This window comes from Balaenoptera ricei, chromosome 3 (genome assembly GCF_028023285.1).
Source record: "Balaenoptera ricei isolate mBalRic1 chromosome 3, mBalRic1.hap2, whole genome shotgun sequence".
In the NCBI taxonomy this organism is placed as follows: Eukaryota; Metazoa; Chordata; class Mammalia; order Artiodactyla; family Balaenopteridae; genus Balaenoptera; species Balaenoptera ricei.
The window spans coordinates 43,285,376-43,298,937 of record NC_082641.1 but is presented as its reverse complement, the minus strand read 5'-3'; the positions used below and the strand labels follow the sequence as shown (position 1 = coordinate 43,298,937).

General features: G+C 41.7%; 1 protein-coding gene across 2 annotated transcripts in view; it reads left to right on the top strand.

Moving 5' to 3' along the window:
* PLPP1 (phospholipid phosphatase 1) overlaps positions 1-13,562 on the top strand; it is a 114,604-nt gene that overhangs the window by 96,161 nt on the left and 4,881 nt on the right. For both annotated transcript variants that reach the window (XM_059916383.1, XM_059916384.1), the window contains exon 4: positions 3,819-3,876. In XM_059916383.1, the coding sequence (XP_059772366.1) occupies positions 3,819-3,876 (58 nt within the window). The remainder of the gene's footprint in view (positions 1-3,818; positions 3,877-13,562) is intronic.

Below are 13,562 nucleotides of genomic sequence, written 5' to 3'. Positions count from 1 at the left end.
TAAAATATACATAAATCTTAAAATACATATAAATCTTTTAAATAAGTAGCTGAGCTGGTGGGAGAGTAAAGGAATTTTTATGAGGCTGGGGTCAGTTAATGCTGTAGATTTGATGTGTGCCCTGAAAGTACCTGCCAATTCCTGGTAGCCTAGAGCCTGAGTTTTGATAGTCTCTGAACATGGGGCACAGGAGATAAAGGCTGAGGCCAGAGCAGTGTAGAAAGACAAATGGAAGGCCCGTGGATACTATAAGGACTGTCAAAGGGCAACATCCTCCCAGGAGGAACCATCAAAAAGAATTCTTAATCATAATATCATACTTGTACTCTTCTGAGGCCAGAATTCATACTATCTGTGTGGCTTAAAGAAAAAAAAAAAAGGAGAAGTTTGAAGTGGATTGATAGTGAATCCAGCAGAAGAGAACACATATTTCTGGAAGAATTCTCTTTAAAGCAAGGACTCTTAAGCTTCCCTGCATGCAGAATCCCAAGAATATGAGCTCATACTCTAATATAAATGAACATATAATCTATTCTAAGTGAGAGTCAGCAGATAAAACAAACTACATAAACTCTCAAAGATTGCAGATATTAGAATTACCCTATTAGAATATAAAATCAACATATCTGCTGTATAGAAGTAAATTAAGAAGAGACTGAGAAGATGATGTAGGATCAAGAGAATCAAAATTCACTAGAAAGATTTGCAAAAGATCCAAAGAGATCTTCTATAAATGATACATACATAGTAATTTAAATAAAAAAAACCAGATTGATTAAGCAGATTAGACACAGTGAAAGGGAGGGAAGATATACCTGAGGAGACTAAGATTAAAAATAGAAAAGAAAGGTTAAGAGATGTGGTGGGATAGAATGAAATGTCTAACATGTTGAATCAGAATCTCAGAAAATGATAATAGGATGGAGGATACATAATTCAAAGATGAAATGATTGAGACCTATCTATCCAAAACTGGTGAAGTATACAAATCCTCAGACATAGGAAGCCAACGAATACTAAAACAGATAAAAGGAAATTCTTACTTAGAGACATGATAACAAAACTGCAGAATATTGCAGACTTTGGGGGTAGAGGAAGCAATTACAGAGAAAAGACATATAACTCAGAAAGGCATGGCAGACATATGGCTCACATTTTAACAGCAAATGTAGAAGCCAGAAGATAGTATGATGATATCCTCAAAGTGATGAGAAAAAAATCATCAACCTAGAATTCAGGGTATCATCATTCAAGAATTAATGCAAAATAAAGACATTTTCAACTAAAAGAATAACTAAAGGTGTAACCGTTTTGTGTTTTTTACTGTCTTGTGAGTTGGGAAGAGGAAAGGAAGAAAAGTCAGGTGGTAGGGGAAGAGCAGTGAGGTGGCTAGGAGGTTATTTGTGATTTAACCTCCTGGTGAACCCCAGAATAAGTAAATTCCATTAAAAAATTAAGAAACACTTTGTGTGAGTTGATTGCTTCTGATGACTGATAAAAGCTGGATTTGGTTGTCTTTGCAGTTTGTAAGGCTGAATGCTGATGTCGATGTTATGGTGAATTGAGGAGTAGGAACTCAGACCCTGGGGGGGGGGGTGGGCGGATGGCTGTGAACACTCTTAAGGCTGTGGTTTTGGGGTTCAGACCAGGTTTAATGAGTTCTCCCAGGAGAAAGGGATGCCCTGGCTGACAAATGTTAAGGAAAAAAGTCATCTTAAGTTTGCTATTTGGAATAGAATCCCATTCACAGCAAGTTACATAGACAAGACCAGTCTACTTGCTCATTGTTTACTAGACCATGCCCTGGAGTTAATGCAAACAGCTGCATTTCAGAATATATTTTTATCTCTGTAAATTTTCTTTTTGAATAGTCTTTCATAAGCTTTGATGGAAAGCTAGCTTAAATTGTTACTGTATGTATCTACTTTGATCAGAGTGGCTATAGTGAAGTGAGATGGTAGTCTAGGATTGGTTAAAATCTTAAGAACAGAGCAGGGTTCTTAGACCAGGGCCAAAATCTTAAACTTTTCAGTTGAGGTCACTGTGATGAAAACAATCTGCATTTTGACTACTCTTTGGATTTTATTAAAGTATCCATACAATTGTTTGTTCATTTGTGAATTATGGACATAATAAAATGCCCTTAAAAGCTGTATCTCCTAGAGACTTCAATAAAGAGATTTGTATGGAATATGAAAATAATTTGAATTCATGTTTTCGGTGTTTTATTGTTTTCTTTTGAATGGAATATGAAAATAATTTGAATTCATGTTTTCGGTGTTTTATTGTTTTCTTTTGAATGGAAATAAAAGCCAATGTTACCGTGATGTGTTTGATAACTTACTGTGGGTGAAGACTTAGAGACTGAGTCTCTAAGCTCTCCCTTTATGTTTTTAATCCCTGTCTGTCGAAGTCAGAGCCAGACTTCTTTGGCTGATCTTAAACTGGATAAAATATCTGTTTACATATTCAGAATAAACAACTAAAAACATTTTGTTTTCAACTAATGAAATCACCCTGTGAATGAACCAGAGGTGTTTGAAGCCATTACATGAGTTTGGTTTTTATGATTTTTGTGGCACAATCTACAGTGAATACTCTGAACATGGAGTTTCAGTGAAACTTTTAACTTGCTTGGCTTTGAGAACATTTCTGTGATCATGGTCATGTTGGCTTGATGGGACTTGACAATCCTTGAAATTGGCTTTTATTAACTTTAGGCTCTTCAATATAACTTACTGAAACTAGCCATAAAATATACAGAACTCTGCTCAAATTATCTGATTTAAAACAAGGATTTGTATTGATCTTTCGATAGCCAAGTAGTTGGGAAGGCTAAAAGTGATTTATTTTTCTTGTTTTACATAGATTAAACCCAGGATAATTATCAAGTTTCATTACGTAAATCCTATTTGGCACAGGAAGTTGGAATATTCTCTTTTTTAGGAATGTATCTGATTATAAAAGAGACTATCGTAATTCTTGGTGGAATCATCATCAGTATCTGCATAGGAAATCTCCACTCTCCTACTTACTCTCAGTTGCCAAACGTACACACATGACTTTCTGATATGTGTTTTAGGAGTCTTTTCTCCTCTCTGAATCAGGGGAACCAAATTCCTTTTGAACCAAATAGGGTATAATAAGTAAAATACTTAAGAACCTGGTTCCTCTTGGTTTTGTTCTTAAGTGCAATAGAATTAAGTTTTGTAAGCATGCTGTCATTTTTAGGTAGAAAGATGATACCTAGATGTTTATAGACTATAATATTGAAAGAGCTGGTTCATTTGGTACAGGACTATCCGTGCACAGTGTGAAAATAAATGTCAAACAAAAGCACTTACTCTGGTGGGAAATCTAAGGCAAGATGCTAAAATAACACTTTAAAATTTTTGAATTTATTTTTTAAAAAGTAGTCAACTTGTGAGTGTTCCAAAGGAGGTATTCATTACTGCTGTTCAGGGACAAATCCTTCAAGTGGAAAATAAAACTTAAATCATGGTCACAGAAGTTTTTATGTAATAAAGTCAGGCCACTTATGCCAGTTATGGCTTGTCATGTATTACTTCAGAAATGCTTGGCAAGTTTGTTCTCAGCGACTCATTACCCATCCTAAAAGTATCAATAAAATGATACTGAGTAGAAATCGGACCTCAGACCCTCCTAGGACTCTTTAACTGCCCCCTGCCCCACCCTTCTGATTTCTGAAGGTAAGGGGAGGGAGCTGTGTACACTGGGGAGGTAAGGAGATTTATGAAATAAAAAATATTCTTGGTCTGTAGGAGAGAAAATTAATGTTTCTCTTCTTTCTCTTCTAGATTGTCCTTTTACTCGGGCCACTCTTCGTTCTCCATGTACTGCATGATGTTCGTGGCAGTAAGTACTTGGTGTCTGTTGCGGGTGGCTTACGTGCTGCTTGCACTTCGTGTGTTCAGGTTTGGTGTCCTCTCCTGTGAGACCCCTCTGACCCCCTCATCGGCTTCACTTCTCAGTCAGCTGTGAGCCGTTGCTGGCTGCACTAAGTCCCGAGGAGAGCTGGAAGCCTGTGCTCCTGCCAAAGCCAGTCACAATCGTTTGAAGCAGCTTCTTGCCCTGCATTTAGAGGAGGCAGGCAGGCGCGCTGTATAGCAAGCTGCGAATTGGGAACCTTCAGGATAATAGGGAGGCTTTACTCCTGAAGCAGACAAGTGGTCGAGGACACTTGTCACTTTTCTGACAGTGGTAGAGGCCTAAACCGATAACCATCAAGTCTGCAAGCCTGGTGCTGAGAATGAGGTGACGTGTCCCCTTACTTTGGGACACATTTTCTGAAGAGGTTTTCTGGAACATACGAACAGCTTCTGCGTAATCTCGGCAGGGCACTGCTCTGGTACACAGGCCGAGGTGACTGCTGCTCCTCACAGCCTCACCGGACCGAGAGCCCTGGCGTCATCTGCGTGGCGTGGGTGCCGAGCAGCCTGCCTTCCCTGGGGGCTGCCGGGGTGGGGACTTCTGATTACTGGATGTGAAGGCAGCTGTTGTTGCTCCTGTTCGAGCAGGTTTTATTTTCCTTCCACTTTGTGAAACATCTCCCAGACTGCTTTCCATGGGACTAGAAAGGTTCTAACTTCAGGGAGAGCCAGTTGCTGCTTCAGGAGCTTGTCATCTATACAGTCTCCCGATGGCGATTCTGATTGCACTTGCATTATGCAAAGTCAGCAGTGAAGAGTTAGAGAAGACTGGCACCCATATTTTGCATATCAAACTAGAGATGAATGTGTAGTGAGAGTAATTAGTGGAAGACCAGGCTTTAGGGTACACACAAGGGGTCTTTAAAAGTCAACTTAATTGACTTTTATTTTTTATAATGGCTTCTGTGTCTGTGTGTCTCTCTGTATGTATAAAATTATCAAGATTTGGTGGGAAAAGAAGGGAGAGGAGAAGATCTCTACCTTAACAGATCAGCTGTAATTTTTGTCTTGATTTTCTTTGTAAGTGGATTTTTTTATATAGTTGTGCTGTGTAAATTTGTTGTTTCCCATTCCCCTTCCCCCTCTGATCACATTAAGTGCTATATGATATTAAATTCATGACATGGATTAAAGATTCACGATGTGTATTGTTAAGAGTAGCCTGCTGGGAGTTATTTGGTTTCATTTAGAGAGAATTTAACATCAGTTTTACCAAATCTTCCTTTTTTTTTTAAAATTCTAATTTATTTATTTATTTTTGGCTGTGTTGGGTCTTTGCTTCTGTGCGAGGACTTTCTCTAGTTGTGGCAAGTGGGGGCCACTCTTCATCGCGGTGCGCGGGCCTCTCACTATTGCGGCCTCTCTTGTTGCGGAGCACAGGCTCCAGATGCGCAGGCTCAGTAGTTGTGGCTCACGGGCCCAGTCGCTCCGCGGCATGTAGGATCTTCCCAGACCAGGGCTCAAACCCGTGTCCCCTGCATTGGCAGGCGGATTCTCAACCACTGCGCCACCAGGGAAGCCCCTCTTCCTTTTATTTGAAAAAAAAAATTCCAAAAAATGAAAGAACGTAAAATTTATAAAACGTAAAAATTGCAGATGTGTTATATAAAATTCAAACGCAAACTTCAAAACCTTTTCAATAGAGCTAATTTTTGGCTTCTTCAACATTTCTGGAAATTGCAAGGCTTTCATCTTATGTTAATTTTGTGAGGAAGCAACAGTGTACCAATTCAGTAGAATTTAGAGCTCCCTTTTTAAAATATTCACCCAAATGTTTCTGAAAATGTGCCATGGGAAATGTGACTTATTTGACGGTAGTAACAGCAAATACTGTTCTAGCAATCTCTGTTCATTTATCTTTCTAGGAAAAATTACCTGTTTTCTAAAGGGAGCCACCATATTTTTTTCTCTTTAAACAGGAAATGGGGACTGGGGGAGAAGGGGAAGGCTGGCAATGGCTAGAGCTATTAATATATCCTGAGAACTTTTCCCAAAGCAAAGTTTGTGACTATACTGAACAGCTTTTGAATGTTTGTATCCCCCAGAGCCAGACATCACCAGGGCTACTTTTGTGGTTTGTTATTAACTCACCTGTGTGTCAGTATCTTTAAGTCCCGTTTTATGAGAGAGAACTAAGAATCTGAGGTTTGGTTGATATTGATGATGATTTGCATTTACACTACTCTTAATTTTTGACTCCTTCTGAAAGCTCCCATGAAGTAGGAGTGGAGGGAGGATTGCCACCCTTTCACAGATGGGGAAATAGGGGCCTTGGGAGGAGGCTGCTAAGGTCTACAAGCTCTCTGGGAATCTCTTGTTAATCAGGCTCCCTTGCTTTGTTGACTACTTGAGCTGGACCCTTGTCCAGTTATTTCGAAGAAGGTCAGGTGATGCAGATCTCTGAAAATAAAATGGTGACATATAACTTCCACCGTTTTTTTTTTTATAAATTTATTTTATTATAAATTATTATTATTTTTTTTGGCTGCTTTGGGTCTTCGTTGCTGCGCATGGGCTTTTCTCTGTTTGCGGCGAGCGGGGGCTACTCTTCGTTGTGGTGCACGGGCTTTTCATTGCGGTGGCTTCTCGTTGCAGAGCATGGGCTCTAGGCACGCGGGCTTCAGTAGTTGTGGCATGCAGGCTCAGTAGTTGCGGCACGCAGGCTCAGTAGTTGTGGCTCGCAGGCTCTAGAGTGCAGGCTCAGTAGTTGTGGTGCACAGGCTTAGTTGCTCCGTGGCATGTGGGATCTTCCTGGACCAGGGATCGAACCCGTGTCCCCTGCATTGGGAGGTGGATTCTTAAGCACTGTGCCACCAGGGAAGCCCGCCACCCACTGTTTTTAATTTCAAAGAATATTCTCAACTGTATCATACTCCATGCCTTATATTTATTTTTGCTCTTCTTCTTTGCTCCTTGACCCTTCTTAAAATATCTGTATATTCGCTCAAATAGAAACTTTTACTGAGCTCTTTTGTGAAATATGAAATTAACGTATAGAGGATGAAATTATAGAGGGCCTCGATGGCCAGCCCACTCTGTGGACACCCAGGAGCAAACGAGGAGGCAAATTAGGGCTATAAGCAGAGGGCAGATTACCTCAACTTTAGTTTGGTGATTGGGTCAGTATCAGCTATTTAGATGTAAAGGTATAATGCAAAAGAGAAAGTTCAAATAGGTTTGTCATAGACCAGGAAATTTCTGGAGAAGCAAGCAGACCAGAGCAGCCATGCGCTGCGTTTCACTGACTCTGAGCAGTGGAAATATTTAGTTGATGTGGATGTAGACTCCAGCTTTTATTTCAGCCCCTGAACACACAGATGTCTCCTTGCCTTCCAGTGTTCACATTTATATACCACACTTAACCACTACGCCCCCACCCCAGATTCCTTAGGCAATGACTCGTCTCGCTCCCCGAGGCATCTTGGCATCCATGTGTCAGTCCCAGATTCGGGTGGACATGTAGTCATTTAAATCCTCTCAGGACAGTTTTTGATAGCCAGAACTTCCCTGTCAGTTCCTGACACCCAGAAATTAACTTCTGGTTACAAATGTCTCTTAAAGAAAATACCTGACCATTGTTCTGCTCAGGCAGGGAGTGGAGCCCTGCACACTGTACAGCGCCTGGAGTTAGACCTGTGAAAACCACCGAGGTTGGCGGCAGCGCAGGGTAGGGTCGCACGTAGCCAGTTGATGTGCTTAGTGACTCCCCTGGCGTTTGGCCACGTGCCGAAGAGTCCAAATTTACTTGATTGTTCAGGAAAAGAGGAATGGGATGAGACTGTCCTTTTTCCAGTACAGTAAGGAATACACTGAAGTACTTTTCCCAGCACTGTCATATTTTAGCTGTAACCCCAGAGTGTTTCTATCACTGCCTGTTATGAAATTTCTATATGAAACTCTACAATAGGAACCCAAGTACCTCTCAGTGTCAGTGCTTCAGCTTGGCTTCCCTCCCTGCTGCAGAATGCCTTGTATCTGGGCCTTGCCCCCATCTCTGTGTTTAGATAGTGCTTGCCCCCATCTCTGTCTTACTCAGACCCTCTGACACCACCTGCTTTCCTCAGCATTTGTACAGTCCCTCATCTGGCATTGACCATACACTACCTAGCACTGTTGATATTTCATGAAGATGTTTCCCAAACTGTGAATTAATGTGAGCATTGGGCAAATGGCCCATAAACTACATGAATCCTGCCTAATTTTAAAGTAGGATTTGAGATTTAAATTTAGGAACTCTGTGAATCCTAAAGATGGTAAAATTAAAGTCTAGAGAAGAATAAACTGAGGCCTGCCTTGCAGTGCTCTCCTGGCCAGGTCTCTCATCAGATGAAGGTGGAACAGCACAATGTGCCTGGCTTGGTATTAGAAGCAATGTTTCAAAATAAGTAGACCAAGGTATATTTCTTTGTGTTGAGCATGCTGTTGCTAGTCTAATTCAGGGGTTGGCAGATTTTTTCAGTCACAGGTCAGATAATATTTAGGCTTTCTAAGCCAGGTGCAATCTCAGTCGCATATTCTTTTTTTTCAAATAGCCCTTTAAAAATGTGAAAATAATTCCTTGACTGTGGTTGAAAATGGGGGGGGGGGACCCTCTTATTTTTTTTTATATGATTTTTAAAATTTTATTTATTTTATTTACTTATTTTTGGCTGCATTGGGTCTTCATTGCTGTGCGTGCGCTTTCTCTAGTTGCGGTGAGCGGGGGCTACTCTTCTTTGCAGTGCACGCGCTTCTCATCGCGGTGGCTTCTCTTGTTGCGGAGCATGGGCTCTAGGCGTGCGGGCTTCAGTAGTTGTGGCACGCAGGCTTCAGTAGTTGTGGCTCACGGGCTCTAGAGCACAGGCTCAGTAGTTGTGGCGCACGGGCTTAGTTGCTCTGCGGCATGTGGGATCTTCCCGGACCAGGGCTTGAACCCGTGTCCCCTGCATTGGCAGGCGGATTCTTAACCACTGCACCACCAGGGAAGCTGGAAACCCTCTTATTTTAAGAATAAAGTACAGGTGTACCTTATTTTATTGTGCTTCACTTTATCACACTTCACAGATAGTACGTTCTTTGTAAATTGAAGATTTGTGGCAACCCTGCACCAAGCAAGTCTATGGGTGCCATTTTTCCAATAGCATTTGCTCACTTCGTGTCTCTGTGTCACATTTTGGTAATTCTCAAAATATTTCAGACTTCTTCTTTATTACTGTTATATCTGTTGTGGTTATCTGTGATCAGTAATCTTTGATATTACTGTTGCAAAAATATTACAGCTCGCTGGAGGCTCAGATGATTGTTAGCCTTTTTTAGCAATAAAGTATTTTTAAGTTAAGGTATGTACTCTTTTTTAGACAAAATGCTATTGCACACTTAATGGACTGTACAGTATAGCATAAACATAACTTGTATATGCACTGGGAAACCAGAAAATTAATGTGACTCTCTTTATTGCGATATTCACTTTACTGCAGTGGTCTGAAGCCAAACCCACAATATCTCCAAGGTATGCCTGCATTAAGAGACTTTATGATGCAATAGCATTTTATAGTTAAGTGTTACAAGGTCAGTCTCGGAAAGGCAAAATAAAAATGAACCAGCTTCAAAAATCTTGTTCAACAATCAAATTTTAAAAATGAGGTTGTACAACTAGATCCTTTAATGGAAGCTAAATGTTTTTTTTTCTTCAGAAGTTTTAGACAGCAAAGAAAGGTGATATCCTACTCTTCAGTGATAATAAAATAATGGAAGAATGTTCAGTGATAATAAAATAATGGAAGAATGTTTACATAGTGTCATAGACATTGAGTTTACTTATTTTTTAAAAAAGTGTAATTTTTTACACAAAAGGAAAAGTGTGTACACCTTCTTTTTTCCAGTGTGGTCCTGTGCACTGGCAAGTCCTCACTGTTTATTCTGACAACGTTGTCTTTGTGACCCATATCGTGAGGCTCTTCATAAAGTGGCCCACAAGTGTTAGCTTCTCTGTGTTTTGGGGGAGGCCTCTCTGCACTTGGCAGTGAAGCGTTTGCTGCCTGCACGGTGGAGCTTCTTCCTACAACGCTCCTCTCTGGGCTTGAATATCTAGTTATTTTGAGCAAATTGACTCCTGTCCTTCCTGCCCTAAGGAATAAGAACATTGCCTTTATGAATCTCTAGTAATATCCCAGCTAAGCAGCTTTTATTTCTTTAAAAATATCAGGCATAGTAGCTTATATTCAACCCATTTTCAGTAGGTTTTACTTTGCTATGAGAGATTGGACACTTTATCCTGCATTGAGCCATAAGATTTACATGGGGTTTTCCTGACCAGAAGCCCTACCTGAAGAGTGGCATTTGCTCATTTTGGAGGCAAAAACTACCCCTGAAACCTTCCTTTTCACAAAGGCCAGTGGTGAGGCCTGGTTTCAGTGAGAGCATTCCTTGGAGGATAGGATATTGGTCAAGTCGCAAGGCTAATTCTCTTCAAACTAGTTTCTGCTTTCTGAAACTGGGCTCTGCAGTCAGTGGTTGTAATTGATTTGCTCTGAGCTCTTGATTTGACTCACTGGTCAGGTTCAAGACAGGGAGGAATAGATAGACCTCACTGCAGTTTCCTTTTGGGGCCTTGAGGTTAACTCCCTCTCCCTATCACATCCTCCTGTGGTATTTGTCTATCCTCCTCCTTTTAATAGATGAAAATGGGGGGAGGGAGGAGTGTAAAGGTTAGTGAAGTATATGCTGTATCTTTGTCTTTCCTGTTAACTCTTTCATTTCCCAACTTGTGTCTCCTGGAAATCCAAGGCCTGTTGCATTTTCCTGTATGTTAGAGCAGGGATGCCACCAGGCAGGTTCATGTGTTCCTTTTATAAAACATGACTGTTCTCTTAAATATTTCAGGACACTGTTCAAATTTGTGGGGGAGGTAGGCATAGGAGGTGTAGTCCTTTATACGCGAGCGAAGACTGGACACCTAACTGGGGATCCTCCCCCATCCATTCTCTCTCCTTGGCTCACCCTTGTTTTAATTCCCTTTGCTTCTCCTCTTAAAAACTTAGTTACCACTGCAAATCCAGCTCAGTGTAAATCCCCGGATTAGGCCCTCTTTTCTACCTGCCTCTTTACGTCTTCAAGCCTTCCACTGCTGACTGGCGTTTTGTGGATTGCCCTAGTGACGAAACTCGCCAGCTGCATTTGTTTTCATCCTTTGTTCCTTTGCTGTCCCGCACTGGGGCTTCATGAATCCTGTACTATTACAGCGTGAAGCTTTTGCTTCTGGGAAGCACCTCAGTGAAGCGCTGCAGGTTATTGCTTTTGTTCTGCCGTTTCCACCTTGTCTTTTATTTCTAGTTGTGAACTATTTTGGAGCTTTTTCCTTCACCAGAAAGTTGGATGTTAGGATTGGGAGGCATCCAGAGGCTAGAATCTCTCATCAAGCAGTACCCCCTTCCCCCCAGTGAAATACCCACTGGGCAGGTCAGTTAGCTAGGCCAAAGTGAAGCATGTTCAGAGAAGAATCTTAGAATGGGCCTGAGAGAATGATAGATGAGTCATTCGGCTTAGGGGCTCACACCCTTGTACTGTTTGCAGAAAAAAAGTCATAGACGTAAATCCCATGCCTAGTGCCACAGTTCTCTTGTAATGGTGCCTTCAGTGGACATTTAGTATGTTTGTTCTGATGTGGGATTTTATTTTTCTAAGTTTTTCTCCTTGTTTGAACCCAGGTGTACAAACAGCCTGTTTTCCTTTTCATTTGAAACGTACCTTTTTAAAAAGTAAAACTCTCTATCATTTGAGTCACAGAAATTCAAATTTAAAAATAAAACAAAACAGGATTTTGGTTAAACACACAGAGGAGGCTGTTAACTGGCTTTTTTTTTTTAACATCTTTATTGGAGTATAATTGCTTTACAATGGTGTGTTAGTTTCTGCTGTATAACAAAGTGAATCAGCTATACATGTACATATATCCCCATATCTCCTCCCTCTTGCGTCTCCCTCCCTCCCACCCTCCCTATCCCACCCCTCTAGGTGGTCACAAAGCACCGAGTTGATCTCCCTGTGCTATGCGGCTGCTTCCCACTAGCTATCTATTTTACATTTGGTAGTGTATATATGACAACGCCACTGTCTCACTTCATCCCAGCTTACCCTTTCCCCTCCCCCGTGTCCTCAAGTCCATTCTCTAGTAGGTCTGCATCTTTTTTATCTTTTGGTTGTGAGCAGCTGACTTATGTAGATCTCCTAGAGGAGAGGATGGTTTATAGTAAAGACATACCTGGATTAGAACAGGCACACCACCAGGAACAGAACTTTTTCCATGTGTCTCACTGACCACCTGGTTTTTTACAGTGTGGCTGCCACTCCACACCGTGGCTGCTTCATCCTTTTCTATTAAATGGCTCGTTCTTATCTAACCATAGCTTTTGCTTCCTCTTTAGTTTGCAAGTAGCCTATCATGTATCCATTAGGTGCCATTTCTACAACTTCTGAAAATAGAGAACTCCTTCTTACTCCCAGCGTAAATCCCAGAGGGCACATTACAGCCCAGCAGATTTCTAGGTCAAGCCTGTTCTAAGTCATACTCAGTGCCCTCCCAGAAAACAAGGCAGGGCTATGTGGTCCCCTTCAGTTTTGTCTGTGGATCAGCAGTCTTCCCCAGAGGGAAAATTGAAAGTTTTTAAAAATAATTAATTAATTAATTAATTTTTGGCAGCGTTGGGTCTTCGTTGCTGCACGTGGGCTTTCTCTAGTTGCGGAGAGCGGGGGCTACTCTTCGTTGCGGTGCGCGGGCTTCAGTAGTTGTGGCTCACGGGCTCTAGGGTGCACGGGCTCAGTAGTTGTGGCTTGTGGGCTCTAGAGCACAGGCTCAGTAGTTGTGGCGCACGGGCTTAGTTGCTCTGCCGTACGTGGGATCTTCCCGGACCAGGGCTCGAACCTGGGTCCCCTGCGTTGGCAGGCGGATTCTTAACCACTGTGCCACCAGGGAAGCCTGGGAGAATTGAAAGTTGTAGATGCTGCCACTGAACCAGTCTGGTACCATATACAACATTGGATATGGAGTTCTGTAAGTTCTAAATCTTAAGAGATAAGCAATTGAATGCCTTACCTCTAATGGGTTTAGTGCACATGTGATTAACATATGCATGTGTGGGAAGAAGGGGAACAGTGGAGGTTGCAAAGGCAGGGACCTACAGAGCCTTTTTATTATCAGCTCCGGTATTAAAGCATGAGCTGTCCCTGTATCTAGTTCTAACGTAACAGGGCTGAGGAGCATCAGATAGTCAGCTCCTCTGAGACAGGGAAAGATGGAGGAATGGAGACTTCTTTTTAATGAAACATACGTACTTTCTTCTCCCCTCTAAAGGAAAGGACAAGGAGTAGAATTTTAAAAGTTATAAATCCACAAAGTCAAAGAATGGAAAAGGAGACAATAAGCAAGAGGTAAAGATTCTGGAAAGCAGTTAAATGAGTGGTAGGAGGAAGCCAAGTCTCTAGCGCCTCCAGAGAGTGGGAGCTTAAAAGATTTGCACTGCAGAACCTGAGAAAGGATGAGGAAGTGGAGCCACCAGAAAGACAGCATGGTGTGCTTTGTTGGACCGGCTCATGTAGGACAGACTTCTGGCTGGCAACATGGGAGGGGAGTTGTCG